The sequence below is a fragment of the Barbus barbus genome (genome assembly GCF_936440315.1).
Source record: "Barbus barbus genome assembly, chromosome: 19".
Classification (NCBI taxonomy): Eukaryota; Metazoa; Chordata; class Actinopteri; order Cypriniformes; family Cyprinidae; genus Barbus; species Barbus barbus.
In genome coordinates this window covers 20,868,650-20,893,391 of record NC_136747.1, presented here as the reverse complement: position 1 = coordinate 20,893,391, position 24,742 = coordinate 20,868,650, and the positions used below count along the sequence as shown (strand labels likewise).

The following is a 24,742-nucleotide window of genomic DNA, read 5'->3' as shown; positions in this document are numbered from 1 at the left end:
CTTAACACATTGCTCGACCACAGTTTGAAATGTCAACCAGTAATTGTGAATGCACTGAAAAAAAAGACTGGCTGTCAGTTCTTTCCACTAGTAACCTTTTAACTACTGCTATTGTATATGCTTTGGGATCCTATGCAGATTTGATAATAAGGACAGGGCCATTCCTTCACTTGGCTGCAAGGTATTTGTCTTATCAACCCTGAAAGAGGGGAGTGTTCCTGAGGGTGGAGTTTGGCCATGACTGATCGGTATAAGGAAAGGAAGGAAACATGCTCAGTCTTTCACTGTGTCCACAGTGTGCTTGACCCTTAGTGAGAGGAAAAACACGTTCTTAACTGGACTCTTAACTGAAACTGATCCTGACCGAAACTGCCAGCAAAAACCACCAAAAGAGGTAAAAATGATTTCAAGTCGTTGTCATACTTTTTTCGGTCTCCGATAACAATCTAATGATTGTTCTTGCAATGCTATTGTCATTTACTTTAATAACTAAACGATCTTCAGGTAACTGAACGTGTGTGCCAAAATTCATGCTTTTATGAGTGTTATGTTTAACATATGCTCACTTGTTTAACCACACCTTTTAGCAATAAAGAGCTAAAATGCTTTATGAAAGGGACAATATTTGCAGACACATTTGAACAAGGATGATTATATAAAGTACTGTACTTCTTAGATGGTTAAAGAACTGGTCAAACATTTAAACATTTACATGATGCATTTAGATATTTTTTCAAAAGTGACTTTGAAGGAGGAGACTAGGAGGGTAAAACATAAGCAAGGTGTTTCCACAGTACAACAGTGTTGCAATAAATAACTATGCCTGGTACTTAATAATTACAGAAGTACAGTAAGGCTTTCTGTGTATACTGTATAATGCATTATGAAATGACTGTTCACCAAATAAGCTGTATGTTGTGAAGTATTCTTAATGTATATATATATATATATATATATATGTATATATATATATATATATATATATATATATATATATATATATATATATATATATATAGTATAAGAATGCATTAAAACACTTCAAAGTGTAAAGTGTTACTGTGCAGCATTATACTATTTGACTCTGTATTATAATGTAATTTTTTGGTATGAAAAGTCGGAAAAACAGCATTATCTTCATAAGAATACCTTTATGATTCAGTTATATATATATAAAAAAACTGTATAAAGTGTCAAATTTGAAGTATTCACCTGAGGGCTCTTGAAGAAAGTGTCTGAAACCACAGAGTCATGTGACTTTATGGTTTCAGAAGACCTTATTTCTGTCTGCATCCAAGGAATTTGGACAGGAAGAGGCCATTAGCAGTCCCTTTGTATTGTGTAAGGGTTAACCCCCCCACTTGCTAGAAGAATGCTATTCATGGCTGACTGTAGCTGTGAGACTTCCTAACTAAGATATAATTTACAGCAAACATCACATGCAGGAAGGTTTACATAAAACATTGTGTATACACAAGGATGTAACATCCTTATTATAAAATCATTAAAATAGTGACATATGAAAGTCAGTATAGTCAGGGCTGGATTACAAAAGGGCTAGGCGGGGCTGAAGCCCCAGGGCCCGAGCAATGAGGGGGCTTCAGCCATGAGGGGGCAAAGGAAAAGGAAAGCAAAGGGAAAGGAAAAGTAGGCCTAGATTGATTGTCCAGTGTCTGATTTATTTCTCTCAAAAAGTTATGAGCGATGCAATGTCTTTGTACTCATTTAAGATAGAGTTGCAGGTATCTTTTAATAACTTCAGTTTTACTGGAGCGCATAACAACAAAAGCCATGTGATGAAATGGCACTACCTGATTAAACCAGGATCTCACGCTGTCCAAGTAAATCTCATGCCAAATAAAAACACCCAAGTGCTGCACAGACTAAATCTCGCAGTATTTTGTTGTCATACACCATTCAGTCTGCACAGAGCCGCATTAAGTCAGGTATTGAAGACCTGCTGCAACTTCTTGATTGGACCAGTCTGTACCAATCACATTTTCCCTACAGCTTGCAAGGTGCAAGCTGCTGATTGATAATCATGATAAAATGTATTTTTTATGAGTACATTTACAATGTTTTATGATTTATGATAAGATCTGGACAATTTTACTTGATATGGATTAATCTAACAGCATAAATAAATGCATCAACAGCCAGACAGTGTTTGTCGCTAATAGGCTAATAGACTGTTCTGTATATCTCTGTGTTAATGAATGGCATTTCATTTGAGAAAAATACAATCACACTGAAACTGAAAGTAAACCTGAAAGACCTTCACAACAACCTGTCACACTAAAAGTCAGGTTTAACTTGAAGAAATCATGGCAGAAATATGTTACTGCAGTATTCTCAAGTAATATTATTATTTATAATTATTACATACAACCCAATTATTTTTTCATTAATTACACAGTGTTGTTGTGCAGCATCATATTTGACAAAACAAAATGAAAAATAAAAATGCAATGTTTATTGTAAATTAACTATTTTTTCATTACAAATTAATTAATCTAATTAGACACCATTTGTTTATGATAATTTTGTATTGAATCATAAAACACAGAATCCATGAAAAAATAAACGGGAAAACAGAACTTAGAAGAAAATAAAATAGATTTCATAGGGCCCTAAATTGACAGGTAGCTCTGTGGAATTTAATTGTGGGCAAACAAATTATCTTTACATTCATTATCAAGGCCTAACAAACATGTGGAAAGCATATCCTTCACCATTAATGGTAAATTAATATTGTAATAAAGATCGATATTGCATAATATGGAAAAAATATTGAGACAAAATTTTGGCCATAAGCCCTTTGCAGTGTCTACGAGTAAAGAGAAAAAGAAGAAACAGAGGTGAGACACATGTCTGTGTTCCCAAAACACAAACCAGGACACAAAATGAACACTTATGCCACTTGTACCATTTATATACTATACACTTTTGTCACATAAAATATTTGATATTTAATTTTTGGATTTATTTTCTTAATAAATTAGTCCATAAAAAAAAAAAAAAATCTGACTTGATGGTAAATTACCTTAGAAGTAATATTAGGCATCTAATAACCATAGATGTGAGGAACGTTTGTATGGTAATTTATAGTATTAAGATGAAATTAAAAAATAAATGGTTGGATCCATTGTTGGGTACTAATATTAAATATTGGATAATATAAGGGCAAAACATAATTTTTATAGAGTTTGTTTTAGTTTTATATATTTAAAAAATATATAAAAATATCTAGGCTCTAACCTCAGCTAGAAGATAATTGATGTTCGATGATACAGTTTACATATTAGGAGATACATTTTCGGTCACTCACTCTAGTCAGACGCCATTCTCTTCCATCTACAGGGATGTATGGATGAGAGTGACTTCTGGCTTTAGTGAATGTCAAAAATATCAATAATGCAATTGTGCAACAACAAAGGAGTTTATACATGCATAATATTCTGCCTTTTGTACAATATGCCAAAAGGATTATGAGAAATATATGTTTGTTGTTGTTTTGTTACTAAGGGAGAGAGAGAGGGAGAGATAAGCGAGAGAATGCACCTCATAAACTTTTATGCATGATTGTGTAACTGACAAGTGATAAGCCTGTCTGGGTCATTGATTCTTTAAGAATACATCAGAATCCTGTATTTCCAGTTTTCCATTGCTAACAAGGTTCATGCTAACAAAACGCATGCACATTTTTCCAAGTGATGCAATAAGGTTTTCTCCTGTGAGGACAAGTCATAAAAGGGGTGAAGGGTGCTTTCATTATTGGCACAAACACGTTTCAACAGGGTTCTGTGGTGTACAGTTTGCCTTTTCTACAGTAAAAATATAGATAACTTAAAAGATTAGGTTAGATTAATTTTTAAATGTGTGACTAATAATTATTCCTATGTAATCCACAGACCCTGGTGCATTAAAATCCACAAAAAATGCCAGCTCAGGAAAATTGCAGTTCTCAGGGGCCAGTAGCTGGAGTGTTCCTTGAACATTCAAATGAAACCATTACAATATATCAAGCCTTCAAGAAGCACTTGTTGAAGCCAGGAACATGTCTGGCACTGTTAGAAGCTCAAGCTGCAACAGGAGGGATCATCGACCCTATCAAAAACAGGACATGGTCTGTTTATGATGCAGTAAAGGAAGGCATTGTGGGACATGAAATGAAAGAGAAACTTCAATTAGCTGAGCGAGCCATCACAGGCTGCACAGATCCATACACCAACCAACAACTCTCACTCTTTCAGGCCATGCAGAAAGATGTGATCCCAAAAGAATATGGCATTAGATTACTTGAGGCACAGATCTCTGCCAAAGGGATCTATGACCCTATTGAAAAATGCTACCTAACAGAAAAACAAGCGTATGGGAAGGGCTACTATGACAAAGATCTTTTTAGAGACGAAGTGGATGCTCTAAAAGTATTCTATGACCCAAACTCTCAAGAAAACCTCACATATGCATCACTGATAAAGAAATGCACTGTAGTCCCAGAAACAGGCTTGCTGCTGTTCCCCATCTACATCACATTTAAAGGCCTTCGCAGAGGCGTAACCGCCGCTGAGCTTCTGGCATCAAAAATTATTGACCAACAGACATTTGAAAATCTGCATAAGGGTAAAACCACCACCCAGGATGTGATGTTAATGGAAACAGTGAAAGAATACTTAGAAGGTAAAAAGAGCATTGGGGGAGTAGCTGTGCTCTCCACAAACAAGAGAATGAGCATCTATCAGGCAATGAGACAAGGTATAATCATGCCTGGCTCTGCTATGATTCTGCTGGAAGCCCAGGCTGCAACTGGATTCATGATTGACCCTGTTGAAAACAAGACATACAGTGTAGATGAAGCCATTAAACAAAAACTTGTAGGGCCAGAGTACCATGCAAAATTGCTTGCAGCAGAACGTGCAGTCACTGGTTACAACGATCCATACACTGGTGAAACCATATCTCTTTTTCAAGCTCTGAAGAAGGAACTGATCGTAAAGGAGCACGGGATCCGATTGCTTGAGGCACAAATAGCAACTGGTGGAATTATTGATCCAATAAACAGTCACAGAGTTCCTGTCGAAGTAGCATACAAGCGTGGCTTCTTCGATGAGGAAATGAATGCCATCCTTGAAGATCCTGGAGATGACACTAAAGGTTTCTTTGACCCAAACACAAATGATAATCTGACATATCTACAACTGCTGGATCGTTGTGTCATCGACCCCTCTACAGGACTCACGTTATTAGCCATTCACGATCCATCCAGTAGTCTGAATCACACATTCATTGGCTATGACATTAAAAAAGTCTTCAAGGGTGTCATGGTAAAAGTGACATGTGGAAAATACTTGGGAATGACTGTTTCACTCTGGGAATTACTTATGTCTGAATATTTCACTGAACAGCAAAGGCAAAACTTAATCGAACAATACAGAAACAAAACACTCACAATTGAAATCATAGTCACCAAAGTCCTGGAGATCATTGAACATTCAGTGAAAACAGCTAATGTAGTTTTTGAAGGTATAAGGGAAAAAGTAACTGCAAACCAGCTCGCTGAAGCTGACATCATCACAGAGAATGATCTAGCAGATCTCAGAGAAGGAAAAAAGACGGTAAAAGATGTTACAGAGAATGAATCTGTGCAAACATACCTACAAGGCAAACCAAGTATTGCTGGTGTGCTGCTTCCTGACTCCCAAATAATGTCAGTCTACCAAGCCAGGCAAAAAGGAATTCTGAGGCCAGGAACATCTCTTGTTCTTCTTGAAGCCCAAGCTGCAACAGGATTCATAATTGACCCAATTGCTAATCGAAAGTTTTCTGTAGATGATGCAGTGAAGGCACGAGTTATAGGGGCTGATCTTCATGCGAAATTAAGTTCAGCAGAGAAGGCAGTGACAGGTTACCAAGATCCTTACACTGGCAAGAAAATCTCATTGTTCCAAGCAATGCAGAAAGAGTTAATTGTGAAAGATCATGGCATACGTCTGCTAGAGGCCCAGATTGCCACAGGGGGCATCATTGATCCTGTAAATAGCCATCGCATTCCTGTTCATATTGCTTATAAACGAGGATATTTTGATATAGAAATTAATCAGATCCTTTGCGATCCAACTGATGACACAAAAGGATTCTTTGACCCAAACACTCATGAAAACCTTACTTATATGCAGCTTATGTCCAGATGTGTCACTGACCAAAGCACAGACCTTTGCCTCTTGACAATCAAAGAAAACGACAAGAGAGTCAAAATAGGGGGCAGCGCCACTGAGGCGTTCCAAACTACGTATGTCTCTGTGAGATATGGTAGATTCAGCAACAAGAAAGTGACACTCTGGGATCTCATCAACTCTGAATATTTGTCTGAGGAGAAAAGGCAGGAGCTGTTAAAGCGCTACAAGTCCAAAACAATCACAATAGAAGAAATCATAACAATTATTTTAGAGATCATTGAGAGCAAAGAAGTACAAAGAAATGCTGACCTCAGTGTAAATGGTCTTAGGGGGAAAGTCTCCATTTTGGAGCTGCTGAATTCGGCAATAATAGATGAAAAAACATACAAAACTGTGCTTGAGGGGAAGCTAACAATCAAAGATCTCACTGAGATGGGCACTGTGAGAAACTTCCTTGGTGGAACAAGCTGTATAGCAGGTGTAATATTGCAAAAGTTAAATCAGAAAATGAGCATCTACCAAGCCAAAAAAGAGGGCTATCTTACCCCTGGCTCTGCCTTGTGTCTTCTTGAAGCACAGGCTGCCACTGGGTTTATTATTGATCCAATACAAGACAAGAAACTCACTGTTGATGAGGCCTTGAAGCAGAAAGTCATTGTTCCAGAGTTATATGAAAAACTCTTGGCTGCTGAAAAAGCGGTGACTGGTTACAAAGACCCATACACTGGCAAGACAATATCACTTTTTGAAGCCATCAAGAAAGACCTTATTGTAAAGCAGTATGGCATACGTCTACTTGAAGCCCAGATTGCTACAGGTGGCATCATTGATCCCTTAACAGGTTTGCATTTACCACTTGAAGTTGCTTTCAAAAAGGGTTATTTTGATGCTGACTTAAACAAGATCCTTGCTGATCAAAGTGATGACACTAAAGGATTTTTTGATCCCAACACACAAGAAAATCTGACCTACATGGAGATGTTGGCACGATGCAATAAGGATCCTGATACTGGTCTTTTCCTTCTTCCAGTCGCTGAAAAAGGGAAAACACAAGAAAAATCCAAACAAATTCTCTCAGATGCTGAGATCAAGGAAGAATTTGAGAAAAACAGTGTTGTTGTTCCTGTTGGCCATTTCTCAGGAAAATCACTTTGGGAAGTAATACATTCTGTATACTTTACAGATGAACAGAGGCAGCAGTACTTTGAACAATATCGTTTGGGCAAGATAAACATCAAGGATGTTGTCACCATAGTTACCAAAACTTTTCAAACAATAGAACAGAAAGACGTAAATTCTCAAACAACTATGGGCCTGAGAAAACCTGTTTTGGTGCAACAGCTGCATGACTCTGGAATCATTGACACTAAAATTTACAAAGAGCTGCAACATGGTAAGGAGACACTTGAAAACGTAGTTAAACTTGAATCTGTTCAAAGGTACTTGAAAGGCACTGGAAGTATTGCTGGAGTAAAGCTTCAACCATCAGGAAAAGTGTTAAGCTTATACATGGCAAAAACTGAAGGCTTACTCACTTCCAATGTAGCATTCCTGTTACTTGAGGCTCAGGCAGCGACTGGATATGTTATTGATCCAATCCAAAACACACATCACACAGTAATGGAGGCTGTCAGAGCTCAACTTATTGGACCGGAGATATTGGAGCACTTACTATTGGCTGAACGTGCTGTCACTGGCTTCACAGATCCATACACAGATGAGCAAATATGCTTATTCGAAGCAATGCAAAAAGGTCTCATCCCTCGAAAACATGGATTGAACCTCTTAGATGCACAGCTTTCCACAGGAGGAATTATTGATCCAATTGGCAGCTACAGGCTGCCTGTTGAGAAGGCAATAATGAAAGGATGCTTGAATAATGAGACCAGTGATCTTCTGGCAAATCCTATAAAGAGTGAAAAGGGGTTTTCTGACCCAGAAACAAAAGAACCTCTTACGTACCAACAACTCATGAAGAAATGTGAAAGGAATTCAACCACCGGCCTGCTGCTTCTCCCAGTAACTGAAAAAAGTGCTGAAAACTCAACCTACAGTGACAAACAAATAATAAAGGTCTTCAAAGAAAAATCAGTGATCATAAATGCTGGTAAGTTTGCAGATAAACGTGTATCACTTTGGGATGTACTAAACTCAGAGTATATTTCTACAGAGAAAAGGAAAGAATTTCTTGACCAATACATGCAAAAGAAACTGTCAATAGAGGAGATAACAGAAACGGTGAAAGCAATGATAGTTGAAGTAACCACAAAAAAGCATTCCTTTAAAGGTCTGAGAAAACAAGTGTCAGCAAGTGACCTATTTGGAGCAAAAATCATCTCAAAAGAAATGATGAGTAAGCTTATGAATGAAGAAGTAGATGATGAAGATATCAACCGAATGGAATCTATTCAAAAGTACCTTGGAGCAACAAATTGTATTGCTGGTGTATATATCCAGTCTACAAAACAGACCATGAGCATCTTCGAAGCCAAAAATAAGGGACTTTTGACACCTGGAACATCTCTAGTTTTGCTTGAGGCCCAGGCTGCCACTGGCTTTATGATTGACCCAGTGAACAACAAAAAGCTGTCAGTAGACCAGGCGGTGGCTGAAGGCGTTGTGGGGATGGAATGGAAAAGCAAACTGCTCTCTGCAGAACGAGCAGTCACTGGGTACACAGACCCCTACACAGGCAAAATAATCTCTTTGTTCCAGGCCTTGAAAAAAGATCTGATCGTCAAGGACCATGGTATTCGTCTGTTAGAAGCTCAGATCGCGACTGGGGGTATCATTGATCCTGTGCACAGCCATCATGTTCCTGTGGAGGTGGCTTACCAAAGAGGGTACTTTGATGAGGAGATGAACAAGATCCTCTCTGATCCAGATGATGATACAAAAGGATTCTTTGATCCCAACACTCAAGAGAACCTAACATACTTGCAACTAGTGGAGCGGTGTGTTAGAGACCCCAATACTGGCCTGAGCCTCCTTGTGATTGTGAAAAAGGGTGAGCACTACTTCTTCATTGATGAACATACAAAGAATATTCTTAAGTCTACAACCACAAAGAAAGCAGGAGGTAAATTCCAAGGACAGCTGGTCACACTTTGGGATCTGCTGTACTCAAATTTCATTTCTGAGGAAAAGAGGAGAGAACTGGTCCAGCAGTTTAAATCAGGTACAATAACTATAGAACAGTTCCTAGAAATAGTCCTGACATTGATATCACAGAAATCAGGAACAAGCACCCAAACCATTACAACAATAACAACAACAGAGACAACCCAAAAACAAAATTTTCAAGGTATCAGAAAGGATGTGAGTGCTGATGAGTTGCTGCAATCCAAAGTCATTGATGAGAAGATTTACAAAGACCTAACTTCAGGAAAAGTCACAGTTGATCATGTGAGTGAAATGGATTCTGTACGAAAATACCTGAAAGGAACAAATAGCATCGCTGGTGTATTTGTGCAGTCTACCAAACAAATCATGAGCATCTTCGATGCCAAAAATAAGGGACTTCTGACACCAGGAACATCTCTGGTTTTGCTTGAGGCCCAGGCTGCCACTGGCTTTATGATTGACCCAGTGAAGGATAAAAAGCTGTCAGTAGAGCAGGCGGCAGCTGAAGGACTTGTTGGGACAGAATGGAAAAACAAACTGCTCTCTGCAGAACGGGCAGTCACTGGTTACACAGACCCCCACACAGGGAACATAATCTCCTTGTTCCAGGCCTTGAAAAAAGATTTGATCGTCAAGGACCATGGCGTTCGTCTGTTAGAAGCTCAGATCGCCACTGGAGGAATCATTGATCCTGTGCACAGCCATCGTGTTCCTGTGGAGGTGGCCTACCAGAGAGGGTACTTTGATGAGGAGATGAACGAGATCCTCTGTGATCCAGATGATGACACCAAAGGATTCTTTGATCCCAACACTCAAGAGAACCTCACATACTTGCAACTAGTGGAGCGGTGTGTTAAAGACCCCAACACTGGCCTAAGCCTCCTTGTGATTGTGAAAAAGGGTGAGCACTACTTCTTCATTGATGAACATACAAAGAATATTCTTAAGTCTACAACCACAAAGAAAGCAGGAGGTAAATTCCAAGGACAGCTGGTCACTCTTTGGGATCTGCTGTACTCAAATTTCATTTCTGAGGAAAAGAGGAAAGAACTGGTCCAGCAGTTTAAATCAGGCACAATAACTATAGAACAGTTCCTAGAAATAGTCCTGACATTGATATCACAGAAATCAGGAACAAGCACCCAAACCATTACAACAATAACAACAACAGAGACAACCCAAAAACAAAATTTTCAAGGTATCAGAAAGGATGTGAGTGCTGATGAGTTGCTGCAATCCAAAGTCATTGATGAGAAGATTTACAAAGACCTAACTTCAGGAAAAGTCACAGTTGATCATGTGAGTGAAATGGATTCTGTACGAAAATACCTGAAAGGAACAAATAGCATCGCTGGTGTATTTGTGCAGTCTACCAAACAAATCATGAGCATCTTCGATGCCAAAAATAAGGGACTTCTGACACCAGGAACATCTCTGGTTTTGCTTGAGGCCCAGGCTGCCACTGGCTTTATGATTGACCCAGTGAAGGATAAAAAGCTGTCAGTAGAGCAGGCGGCAGCTGAAGGACTTGTTGGGACAGAATGGAAAAACAAACTGCTCTCTGCAGAACGGGCAGTCACTGGTTACACAGACCCCCACACAGGGAACATAATCTCCTTGTTCCAGGCCTTGAAAAAAGATTTGATCGTCAAGGACCATGGCGTTCGTCTGTTAGAAGCTCAGATCGCCACTGGAGGAATCATTGATCCTGTGCACAGCCATCGTGTTCCTGTGGAGGTGGCCTACCAGAGAGGGTACTTTGATGAGGAGATGAACGAGATCCTCTGTGATCCAGATGATGACACCAAAGGATTCTTTGATCCCAACACTCAAGAGAACCTCACATACTTGCAACTAGTGGAGCGGTGTGTTAAAGACCCCAACACTGGCCTGAGCCTCCTTGTGATTGTGAAAAAGGGTGAGCACTACTTCTTCATTGATGAACATACAAAGAATATTCTTAAGTCTACAACCACAAAGAAAGCAGGAGGTAAATTCCAAGGACAGCTGGTCACTCTTTGGGATCTGCTGTACTCAAATTTCATTTCTGAGGAAAAGAGGAAAGAACTGGTCCAGCAGTTTAAATCAGGCACAATAACTATAGAACAGTTCCTAGAAATAGTCCTGACATTGATATCACAGAAATCAGGAACAAGCACCCAAACCATTACAACAATAACAACAACAGAGACAACCCAAAAACAAAATTTTCATGGTATCAGAAAGGATGTGAGTGCTGATGAGTTGCTGCAATCCAAAGTCATTGATGAGAAGATTTACAAAGACCTAACTTCAGGAAAAGTCACAGTTGATCATGTGAGTGAAATGGATTCTGTACGAAAATACCTGAAAGGAACAAATAGCATCGCTGGTGTATTTGTGCAGTCTACCAAACAAATCATGAGCATCTTCGATGCCAAAAATAAGGGACTTCTGACACCAGGAACATCTCTGGTTTTGCTTGAGGCCCAGGCTGCCACTGGCTTTATGATTGACCCAGTGAAGGATAAAAAGCTGTCAGTAGAGCAAGCGGCAGCTGAAGGACTTGTTGGGACAGAATGGAAAAACAAACTGCTCTCTGCAGAACGGGCAGTCACTGGTTACACAGACCCCCACACAGGGAACATAATCTCCTTGTTCCAGGCCTTGAAAAAAGATTTGATCGTCAAGGACCATGGCGTTCGTCTGTTAGAAGCTCAGATCGCCACTGGAGGAATCATTGATCCTGTGCACAGCCATCGCGTTCCTGTGGAGGTGGCCTACCAGAGAGGGTACTTTGATGAGGAGATGAACGAGATCCTCTGTGATCCAGACGATGACACCAAAGGATTCTTTGATCCCAACACTCAAGAGAACCTCACATACTTGCAACTAGTGGAGCGGTGTGTTAGAGACCCCAACACTGGCCTGAGCCTCCTTGTGATTGTGAAAAAGGGTGAGCACTACTTCTTCATTGATGAACATACAAAGAATATTCTTAAGTCTACAACCACAAAGAAAGCAGGAGGTAAATTCCAAGGACAGCTGGTCACTCTTTGGGATCTGCTGTACTCAAATTTCATTTCTGAGGAAAAGAGGAAAGAACTGGTCCAGCAGTTTAAATCAGGCACAATAACTATAGAACAGTTCCTAGAAATAGTCCTGACATTGATATCACATAAATCAGGAACAAGCACCCAAACCATTACAACAATAACAACAACAGAGACAACCCAAAAACAAAATTTTCATGGTATCAGAAAGGATGTGAGTGCTGATGAGTTGCTGCAATCCAAAGTCATTGATGAGAAGATTTACAAAGACCTAACTTCGGGAAAAGTCACAGTTGATCATGTGAGTGAAATGGATTCTGTACGAAAATACCTGAAAGGAACAAATAGCATCGCTGGTGTATTTGTGCAGTCTACCAAACAAATCATGAGCATCTTCGATGCCAAAAATAAGGGACTTCTGACACCAGGAACATCTCTGGTTTTGCTTGAGGCCCAGGCTGCCACTGGCTTTATGATTGACCCAGTGAAGGATAAAAAGCTGTCAGTAGAGCAAGCGGCAGCTGAAGGACTTGTTGGGACAGAATGGAAAAACAAACTGCTCTCTGCAGAACGGGCAGTCACTGGTTACACAGACCCCCACACAGGGAACATAATCTCCTTGTTCCAGGCCTTGAAAAAAGATTTGATCGTCAAGGACCATGGCGTTCGTCTGTTAGAAGCTCAGATCGCCACTGGAGGAATCATTGATCCTGTGCACAGCCATCGTGTTCCTGTGGAGGTGGCCTACCAGAGAGGGTACTTTGATGAGGAGATGAACGAGATCCTCTGTGATCCAGATGATGACACCAAAGGATTCTTTGATCCCAACACTCAAGAGAACCTCACATACTTGCAACTAGTGGAGCGGTGTGTTAGAGACCCCAACACTGGCCTGAGCCTCCTTGTGATTGTGAGAAAGGGTGAGCACTACTTCTTCATTGATGAACATACAAAGAATATTCTTAAGTCTACAACCACAAAGAAAGCAGGAGGTAAATTCCAAGGACAGCTGGTCACTCTTTGGGATCTGCTGTACTCAAATTTCATTTCTGAGGAAAAGAGGAAAGAACTGGTCCAGCAGTTTAAATCAGGCACAATAACTATAGAACAGTTCCTAGAAATAGTCCTGACATTGATATCACAGAAATCAGGAACAATCACCCAAACCATTACAAAAATAACAACAACAGACACAACCCAAAAACAAAATTTTCAAGGTATCAGAAAGGATGTGAGTGCTGATGAGTTGCTGCAATCCAAAGTCATTGATGAGAAGATTTACAAAGACCTAACTTCAGGAAAAGTCACAGTTGATCATGTGAGTGAAATGGATTCTGTACGAAAATACCTGAAAGGAACAAATAGCATCGCTGGTGTATTTGTGCAGTCTACCAAACAAATCATGAGCATCTTCGATGCCAAAAATAAGGGACTTCTGACACCAGGAACATCTCTGGTTTTGCTTGAGGCCCAGGCTGCCACTGGCTTTATGATTGACCCAGTGAAGGATAAAAAGCTGTCAGTAGAGCAAGCGGCAGCTGAAGGACTTGTTGGGACAGAATGGAAAAACAAACTGCTCTCTGCAGAACGGGCAGTCACTGGTTACACAGACCCCCACACAGGGAACATAATCTCCTTGTTCCAGGCCTTGAAAAAAGATTTGATCGTCAAGGACCATGGCGTTCGTCTGTTAGAAGCTCAGATCGCCACTGGAGGAATCATTGATCCTGTGCACAGCCATCGTGTTCCTGTGGAGGTGGCCTACCAGAGAGGATACTTTGATGAGGAGATGAACGAGATCCTCTGTGATCCAGATGATGACACCAAAGGATTCTTTGATCCCAACACTCAAGAGAACCTCACATACATGCAACTAGTGGAGCGGTGTGTTAGAGACCCCAACACTGGCCTGAGCCTCCTTGTGATTGTGAAAAAGGGTGAGCACTACTTCTTCATTGATGAACATACAAAGAATATTCTTAAGTCTACAACCACAAAGAAAGCAGGAGGTAAATTCCAAGGACAGCTGGTCACTCTTTGGGATCTGCTGTACTCAAATTTCATTTCTGAGGAAAAGAGGAAAGAACTGGTCCAGCAGTTTAAATCAGGCACAATAACTATAGAACAGTTCCTAGAAATAGTCCTGACATTGATATCACAGAAATCAGGAACAAGCACCCAAACCATTACAACAATAACAACAACAGAGACAACCCAAAAACAAAATTTTCATGGTATCAGAAAGGATGTGAGTGCTGATGAGTTGCTGCAATCCAAAGTCATTGATGAGAAGATTTACAAAGACCTAACTTCAGGAAAAGTCACAGTTGATCATGTGAGTGAAATGGATTCTGTACGAAAATACCTGAAAGGAACAAATAGCATCGCTGGTGTATTTGTGCAGTCTACCAAACAAATCATGAGCATCTTCGATGCCAAAAATAAGGGACTTCTGACACCAGGAACATCTCTGGTTTTGCTTGAGGCCCAGGCTGCCACTGGCTTTATGATTGACCCAGTGAAGGATAAAAAGCTGTCAGTAGAGCAAGCGGCAGCTGAAGGACTTGTTGGGACAGAATGGAAAAACAAACTGCTCTCTGCAGAACGGGCAGTCACTGGTTACACAGACCCCCACACAGGGAACATAATCTCCTTGTTCCAGGCCTTGAAAAAAGATTTGATCGTCAAGGACCATGGCGTTCGTCTGTTAGAAGCTCAGATCGCCACTGGAGGAATCATTGATCCTGTGCACAGCCATCGTGTTCCTGTGGAGGTGGCCTACCAGAGAGGGTACTTTGATGAGGAGATGAACGAGATCCTCTGTGATCCAGATGATGACACCAAAGGATTCTTTGATCCCAACACTCAAGAGAACCTCACATACTTGCAACTAGTGGAGCGGTGTGTTAGAGACCCCAACACTGGCCTGAGCCTCCTTGTGATTGTGAGAAAGGGTGAGCACTACTTCTTCATTGATGAACATACAAAGAATATTCTTAAGTCTACAACCACAAAGAAAGCAGGAGGTAAATTCCAAGGACAGCTGGTCACTCTTTGGGATCTGCTGTACTCAAATTTCATTTCTGAGGAAAAGAGGAAAGAACTGGTCCAGCAGTTTAAATCAGGCACAATAACTATAGAACAGTTCCTAGAAATAGTCCTGACATTGATATCACAGAAATCAGGAACAATCACCCAAACCATTACAAAAATAACAACAACAGACACAACCCAAAAACAAAATTTTCAAGGTATCAGAAAGGATGTGAGTGCTGATGAGTTGCTGCAATCCAAAGTCATTGATGAGAAGATTTACAAAGACCTAACTTCAGGAAAAGTCACAGTTGATCATGTGAGTGAAATGGATTCTGTACGAAAATACCTGAAAGGAACAAATAGCATCGCTGGTGTATTTGTGCAGTCTACCAAACAAATCATGAGCATCTTCGATGCCAAAAATAAGGGACTTCTGACACCAGGAACATCTCTGGTTTTGCTTGAGGCCCAGGCTGCCACTGGCTTTATGATTGACCCAGTGAAGGATAAAAAGCTGTCAGTAGAGCAAGCGGCAGCTGAAGGACTTGTTGGGACAGAATGGAAAAACAAACTGCTCTCTGCAGAACGGGCAGTCACTGGTTACACAGACCCCCACACAGGGAACATAATCTCCTTGTTCCAGGCCTTGAAAAAAGATTTGATCGTCAAGGACCATGGCGTTCGTCTGTTAGAAGCTCAGATCGCCACTGGAGGAATCATTGATCCTGTGCACAGCCATCGTGTTCCTGTGGAGGTGGCCTACCAGAGAGGATACTTTGATGAGGAGATGAACGAGATCCTCTGTGATCCAGATGATGACACCAAAGGATTCTTTGATCCCAACACTCAAGAGAACCTCACATACATGCAACTAGTGGAGCGGTGTGTTAGAGACCCCAACACTGGCCTGAGCCTCCTTGTGATTGTGAAAAAGGGTGAGCACTACTTCTTCATTGATGAACATACAAAGAATATTCTTAAGTCTACAACCACAAAGAAAGCAGGAGGTAAATTCCAAGGACAGCTGGTCACTCTTTGGGATCTGCTGTACTCAAATTTCATTTCTGAGGAAAAGAGGAAAGAACTGGTCCAGCAGTTTAAATCAGGCACAATAACTATAGAACAGTTCCTAGAAATAGTCCTGACATTGATATCACAGAAATCAGGAACAAGCACCCAAACCATTACAACAATAACAACAACAGAGACAACCCAAAAACAAAATTTTCATGGTATCAGAAAGGATGTGAGTGCTGATGAGTTGCTGCAATCCAAAGTCATTGATGAGAAGATTTACAAAGACCTAACTTCAGGAAAAGTCACAGTTGATCATGTGAGTGAAATGGATTCTGTACGAAAATACCTGAAAGGAACAAATAGCATCGCTGGTGTATTTGTGCAGTCTACCAAACAAATCATGAGCATCTTCGATGCCAAAAATAAGGGACTTCTGACACCAGGAACATCTCTGGTTTTGCTTGAGGCCCAGGCTGCCACTGGCTTTATGATTGACCCAGTGAAGGATAAAAAGCTGTCAGTAGAGCAAGCGGCAGCTGAAGGACTTGTTGGGACAGAATGGAAAAACAAACTGCTCTCTGCAGAACGGGCAGTCACTGGTTACACAGACCCCCACACAGGGAACATAATCTCCTTGTTCCAGGCCTTGAAAAAAGATTTGATCGTCAAGGACCATGGCGTTCGTCTGTTAGAAGCTCAGATCGCCACTGGAGGAATCATTGATCCTGTGCACAGCCATCGTGTTCCTGTGGAGGTGGCCTACCAGAGAGGATACTTTGATGAGGAGATGAACGAGATCCTCTGTGATCCAGATGATGACACCAAAGGATTCTTTGATCCCAACACTCAAGAGAACCTCACATACATGCAACTAGTGGAGCGGTGTGTTAGAGACCCCAACACTGGCCTGAGCCTCCTTGTGATTGTGAAAAAGGGTGAGCACTACTTCTTCATTGATGAACATACAAAGAATATTCTTAAGTCTACAACCACAAAGAAAGCAGGAGGTAAATTCCAAGGACAGCTGGTCACTCTTTGGGATCTGCTGTACTCAAATTTCATTTCTGAGGAAAAGAGGAAAGAACTGGTCCAGCAGTTTAAATCAGGCACAATAACTATAGAACAGTTCCTAGAAATAGTCCTGACATTGATATCACAGAAATCAGGAACAAGCACCCAAACCATTACAACAATAACAACAACAGAGACAACCCAAAAACAAAATTTTCATGGTATCAGAAAGGATGTGAGTGCTGATGAGTTGCTGCAATCCAAAGTCATTGATGAGAAGATTTACAAAGACCTAACTTCAGGAAAAGTCACAGTTGATCATGTGAGTGAAATGGATTCTGTACGAAAATACCTGAAAGGAACAAATAGCATCGCTGGTGTATTTGTGCAGTCTACCAAACAAATCATGAGCATCTTCGATGCCAAAAATAAGGGACTTCTGACACCAGGAACATCTCTGGTTTTGCTTGAGGCCCAGGCTGCCACTGGCTTTATGATTGACCCAGTGAAGGATAAAAAGCTGTCAGTAGAGCAAGCGGCAGCTGAAGGACTTGTTGGGACAGAATGGAAAAACAAACTGCTCTCTGCAGAACGGGCAGTCACTGGTTACACAGACCCCCACACAGGGAACATAATCTCCTTGTTCCAGGCCTTGAAAAAAGATTTGATCGTCAAGGACCATGGCGTTCGTCTGTTAGAAGCTCAGATCGCCACTGGAGGAATCATTGATCCTGTGCACAGCCATCGTGTTCCTGTGGAGGTGGCCTACCAGAGAGGGTACTTTGATGAGGAGATGAACGAGATCCTCTGTGATCCAGATGATGACACCAAAGGATTCTTTGATCCCAACACTCAAGAGAACCTCACATACTTGCAACTAGTGGAGCGGTGTGTTAGAGACCCCAACACTGGCCTGAGCCTCCTTGTGATTGTGAGAAAGGGTGAGCACTACTTCTTCATTGATGAACATACAAAGAATATTCTTAAGTCTACAACCACAAAGAAAGCAGGAGGTAAATTCCAAGGACAGCTGGTCACTCTTTGGGATCTGCTGTACTCAAATTTCATTTCTGAGGAAAAGAGGAAAGAACTGGTCCAGCAGTTTAAATCAGGCACAATAACTATAGAACAGTTCCTAGAAATAGTCCTGACATTGATATCACAGAAATCAGGAACAAGCACCCAAACCATTACAACAATAACAACAACAGAGACAACCCAAAAACAAAATTTTCATGGTATCAGAAAGGATGTGAGTGCTGATGAGTTGCTGCAATCCAAAGTCATTGATGAGAAGATTTACAAAGACCTAACTTCAGGAAAAGTCACAGTTGATCATGTGAGTGAAATGGATTCTGTACGAAAATACCTGAAAGGAACAAATAGCATCGCTGGTGTATTTGTGCAGTCTACCAAACAAATCATGAGCATCTTCGATGCCAAAAATAAGGGACTTCTGACACCAGGAACATCTCTGGTTTTGCTTGAGGCCCAGGCTGCCACTGGCTTTATGATTGACCCAGTGAAGGATAAAAAGCTGTCAGTAGAGCAAGCGGCAGCTGAAGGACTTGTTGGGACAGAATGGAAAAACAAACTGCTCTCTGCAGAACGGGCAGTCACTGGTTACACAGACCCCCACACAGGGAACATAATCTCCTTGTTCCAGGCCTTGAAAAAAGATTTGATCGTCAAGGACCATGGCGTTCGTCTGTTAGAAGCTCAGATCGCCACTGGAGGAATCATTGATCCTGTGCACAGCCATCGTGTTCCTGTGGAGGTGGCCTACCAGAGAGGGTACTTTGATGAGGAGATGAACGAGATCCTCTGTGATCCAGATGATGACACCAAAGGATTCTTTGATCCCAACACTCAAGAGAACCTCACATACTTGCAACTAGTGGAGCGGTGTGTTAGAGACCCCAACACTGGCCTGAGCCTCCTTGTGATTGTGAGAAAGGGTGAGCACTACTTCTTCATTGATGAACATACAAAGAATATTCTTAAGTCTACAACCACAAAGAAAGCAGGAGGTAAATTCCAAGGACAGCTGGTCACTCTTTGGGATCTGCTGTACTCAAATTTCATTTCTGAGGAAAAGAGGAAAGAACTGGTCCAGCAGTTTAAATCAGGCACAATAACTATAGAACAGTTCCTAGAAATAGTCCTGACATTGATATCACAGAAATCAGGAACAAGCACCCAAACCATTACAACAATAACAACAACAGAGACAACCCAAAAACAAAATTTTCATGGTATCAGAAAGGATGTGAGTGCTGATGAGTTGCTGCAATCCAAAGTCATTGATGAGAAGATTTACAAAGACCTAACTTCAGGAAAAGTCACAGTTGATCATGTGAGTGAAATGGATTCTGTACAAAAATACCTGAAAGGAACAAATAGCATCGCTGGTGTATTTGTGCAGTCTACCAAACAAATCATGAGCATCTTCGATGCCAAAAATAAGGGACTTCTGACACCAGGAACATCTCTGGTTTTGCTTGAGGCCCAGGCTGCCACTGGCTTTATGATTGACCCAGTGAAGGATAAAAAGCTGTCAGTAGAGCAAGCGGCAGCTGAAGGACTTGTTGGGACAGAATGGAAAAACAAACTGCTCTCTGCAGAACGGGCAGTCACTGGTTACACAGACCCCCACACAGGGAACATAATCTCCTTGTTCCAGGCCTTGAAAAAAGATTTGATCGTCAAGGACCATGGCGTTCGTCTGTTAGAAGCTCAGATCGCCACTGGAGGAATCATTGATCCTGTGCACAGCCATCGTGTTCCTGTGGAGGTGGCCTACCAGAGAGGGTACTTTGATGAGGAGTTGAACGAGATCCTCTGTGATCCAGATGATGACACCAAAGGATTCTTTGATCCCAACACTCAAGAGAACCTCACATACTTGCAACTAGTGGAGCGGTGTGTTAGAGACCCCAACACTGGCCTGAGCCTCCTTGTGATTGTGAGAAAGGGTGAGCACTACTTCTTCATTGATGAACATACAAAGAATATTCTTAAGTCTACAACCACAAAGAAAGCAGGAGGTAAATTCCAAGGACAGCTGGTCACTCTTTGGGATCTGCTGTACTCAAATTTCATTTCTGAGGAAAAGAGGAAAGAACTGGTCCAGCAGTTTAAATCAGGCACAATAACTATAGAACAGTTCCTAGAAATAGTCCTGACATTGATATCACAGAAATCAGGAACAATCACCCAAACCATTACAAAAATAACAACAACAGACACAACCCAAAAACAAAATTTTCAAGGTATCAGAAAGGATGTGAGTGCTGATGAGTTGCTGCAATCCAAAGTCATTGATGAGAAGATTTACAAAGACCTAACTTCAGGAAAAGTCACAGTTGATCATGTGAGTGAAATGGATTCTGTACGAAAATACCTGAAAGGAACAAATAGCATCGCTGGTGTATTTGTGCAGTCTACCAAACAAATCATGAGCATCTTCGATGCCAAAAATAAGGGACTTCTGACACCAGGAACATCTCTGGTTTTGCTTGAGGCCCAGGCTGCCACTGGCTTTATGATTGACCCAGTGAAGGATAAAAAGCTGTCAGTAGAGCAAGCGGCAGCTGAAGGACTTGTTGGGACAGAATGGAAAAACAAACTGCTCTCTGCAGAACGGGCAGTCACTGGTTACACAGACCCCCACACAGGGAACATAATCTCCTTGTTCCAGGCCTTGAAAAAAGATTTGATCGTCAAGGACCATGGCGTTCGTCTGTTAGAAGCTCAGATCGCCACTGGAGGAATCATTGATCCTGTGCACAGCCATCGTGTTCCTGTGGAGGTGGCCTACCAGAGAGGGTATTTTGATGAGGAGATGAACAAGATCCTCTGTGATCCAGATGATGACACCAAAGGATTCTTTGATCCCAACACTCAAGATAACCTCACATACTTGCAACTAGTGGAGCGGTGTGTTAGAGACCCCAACACTGGCCTGAGCCTCCTTGTGATTGTGAAAAAGGGTGAGCACTACTTCTTCATTGATGAACATACAAAGAATATTCTTAAGTCTACAACCACAAAGAAAGCAGGAGGTAAATTCCAAGGACAGCTGGTCACTCTTTGGGATCTGCTGTACTCAAATTTCATTTCTGAGGAAAAGAGGAAAGAACTGGTCCAGCAGTTTAAATCAGGCACAATAACTATAGAACAGTTCCTAGAAATAGTCCTGACATTGATATCACAGAAATCAGGAACAAGCACCCAAACCATTACAACAATAACAACAACAGAGACAACCCAAAAACAAAATTTTCATGGTATCAGAAAGGATGTGAGTGCTGATGAGTTGCTGCAATCCAAAGTCATTGATGAGAAGATTTACAAAGACCTAACTTCAGGAAAAGTCACAGTTGATCATGTGAGTGAAATGGATTCTGTACAAAAATACCTGAAAGGAACAAATAGCATCGCTGGTGTATTTGTGCAGTCTACCAAACAAATCATGAGCATCTTCGATGCCAAAAATAAGGGACTTCTGACACCAGGAACATCTCTGGTTTTGCTTGAGGCCCAGGCTGCCACTGGCTTTATGATTGACCCAGTGAAGGATAAAAAGCTGTCAGTAGAGCAAGCGGCAGCTGAAGGACTTGTTGGGACAGAATGGAAAAACAAACTGCTCTCTGCAGAACGGGCAGTCACTGGTTACACAGACCCCCACACAGGGAACATAATCTCCTTGTTCCAGGCCTTGAAAAAAGATTTGATCGTCAAGGACCATGGCGTTCGTCTGTTAGAAGCTCAGATCGCCACTGGAGGAATCATTGATCCTGTGCACAGCCATCGTGTTCCTGTGGAGGTGGCCTACCAGAGAGGGTACTTTGATGAGGAGATGAACGAGATCCTCTGTGATCCAGATGATGACACCAAAGGATTCTTTGATCCCAACACTCAAGAGAACCTCACATACTTGCAACTAGTGGAGCGGTGTGTTAGAGACCCCAACACTGGCCTGAGCCTCCTTGTGATTGTGAGAAAGGGTGAGCACTACTTCTTCATTGATGAACATACAAAGAATATTCTTAAGTCTACAACCACAAAGAAAGCAGGAGGTAAATTCCAAGGACAGCTGGTCACTCTTTGGGATCTGCTGTACTCAAATTTCATTTCTGAGGAAAAGAGGAAAGAACTGGTCCAGCAGTTTAAATCAGGCACAATAACTATAGAACAGTTCCTAGAAATAGTCCTGACATTGATATCACAGAAATCAGGAACAATCACCCAAACCATTACAAAAATAACAACAACAGACACAACCCAAAAACAAAATTTTCAAGGTATCAGAAAGGATGTGAGTGCTGATGAGTTGCTGCAATCCAAAGTCATTGATGAGAAGATTTACAAAGACCTAACTTCAGGAAAAGTCACAGTTGATCATGTGAGTGAAATGGATTCTGTACGAAAATACCTGAAAGGAACAAATAGCATCGCTGGTGTATTTGTGCAGTCTACCAAACAAATCATGAGCATCTTCGATGCCAAAAATAAGGGACTTCTGACACCAGGAACATCTCTGGTTTTGCTTGAGGCCCAGGCTGCCACTGGCTTTATGATTGACCCAGTGAAGGATAAAAAGCTGTCAGTAGAGCAAGCGGCAGCTGAAGGACTTGTTGGGACAGAATGGAAAAACAAACTGCTCTCTGCAGAACGGGCAGTCACTGGTTACACAGACCCCCACACAGGGAACATAATCTCCTTGTTCCAGGCCTTGAAAAAAGATTTGATCGTCAAGGACCATGGCGTTCGTCTGTTAGAAGCTCAGATCGCCACTGGAGGAATCATTGATCCTGTGCACAGCCATCGTGTTCCTGTGGAGGTGGCCTACCAGAGAGGATACTTTGATGAGGAGATGAACGAGATCCTCTGTGATCCAGATGATGACACCAAAGGATTCTTTGATCCCAACACTCAAGAGAACCTCACATACATGCAACTAGTGGAGCGGTGTGTTAGAGACCCCAACACTGGCCTGAGCCTCCTTGTGATTGTGAAAAAGGGTGAGCACTACTTCTTCATTGATGAACATACAAAGAATATTCTTAAGTCTACAACCACAAAGAAAGCAGGAGGTAAATTCCAAGGACAGCTGGTCACTCTTTGGGATCTGCTGTACTCAAATTTCATTTCTGAGGAAAAGAGGAAAGAACTGGTCCAGCAGTTTAAATCAGGCACAATAACTATAGAACAGTTCCTAGAAATAGTCCTGACATTGATATCACAGAAATCAGGAACAAGCACCCAAACCATTACAACAATAACAACAACAGAGACAACCCAAAAACAAAATTTTCATGGTATCAGAAAGGATGTGAGTGCTGATGAGTTGCTGCAATCCAAAGTCATTGATGAGAAGATTTACAAAGACCTAACTTCAGGAAAAGTCACAGTTGATCATGTGAGTGAAATGGATTCTGTACGAAAATACCTGAAAGGAACAAATAGCATCGCTGGTGTATTTGTGCAGTCTACCAAACAAATCATGAGCATCTTCGATGCCAAAAATAAGGGACTTCTGACACCAGGAACATCTCTGGTTTTGCTTGAGGCCCAGGCTGCCACTGGCTTTATGATTGACCCAGTGAAGGATAAAAAGCTGTCAGTAGAGCAAGCGGCAGCTGAAGGACTTGTTGGGACAGAATGGAAAAACAAACTGCTCTCTGCAGAACGGGCAGTCACTGGTTACACAGACCCCCACACAGGGAACATAATCTCCTTGTTCCAGGCCTTGAAAAAAGATTTGATCGTCAAGGACCATGGCGTTCGTCTGTTAGAAGCTCAGATCGCCACTGGAGGAATCATTGATCCTGTGCACAGCCATCGTGTTCCTGTGGAGGTGGCCTACCAGAGAGGGTACTTTGATGAGGAGATGAACGAGATCCTCTGTGATCCAGATGATGACACCAAAGGATTCTTTGATCCCAACACTCAAGAGAACCTCACATACTTGCAACTAGTGGAGCGGTGTGTCAGAGACCCAAAAACTGGCCTAAGTCTGCTCACTTTAAAAAAGTAGATAAGATTTGATGCAAAATGGCATGCAATATATTCTCACGTCATTAACTACAATCACTTCTGTTTACACTTATGCCAATTACAAATCTGTAAATGTATATCAGTTAACATTAATTTTCAGTGTGTATTGCTTACATTCTATTACATACATTCAGTTTTACATTTTTAAACTGAAATTTAGAAGCATCGGTAAAAGCGCAAATGCTATTTGTTCAAAAATGTAGTGTACTGTTAAATTTTGTATTTCATCTTTCTAATTCATGCTCTCTTGCTATGCGTTCAAAACAATTCAAATAAACACACAAT

At 41.4% G+C, this 24,742-nt stretch overlaps 1 protein-coding gene across 1 annotated transcript; it reads left to right on the top strand.

Annotated features, from left to right (window-relative positions):
• The first annotated feature begins 226 nt into the window (after positions 1-226).
• eppk1 (epiplakin 1) lies at positions 227-24,742 on the top strand. The gene is made up of 2 exons (XM_079442363.1): positions 227-394; positions 3,912-24,742. Exon 2 carries the CDS (start codon positions 3,939-3,941, stop codon positions 24,435-24,437), a length of 20,499 nt encoding a protein of 6,832 aa, XP_079298489.1. The 5' UTR covers positions 227-394; positions 3,912-3,938; the 3' UTR covers positions 24,438-24,742.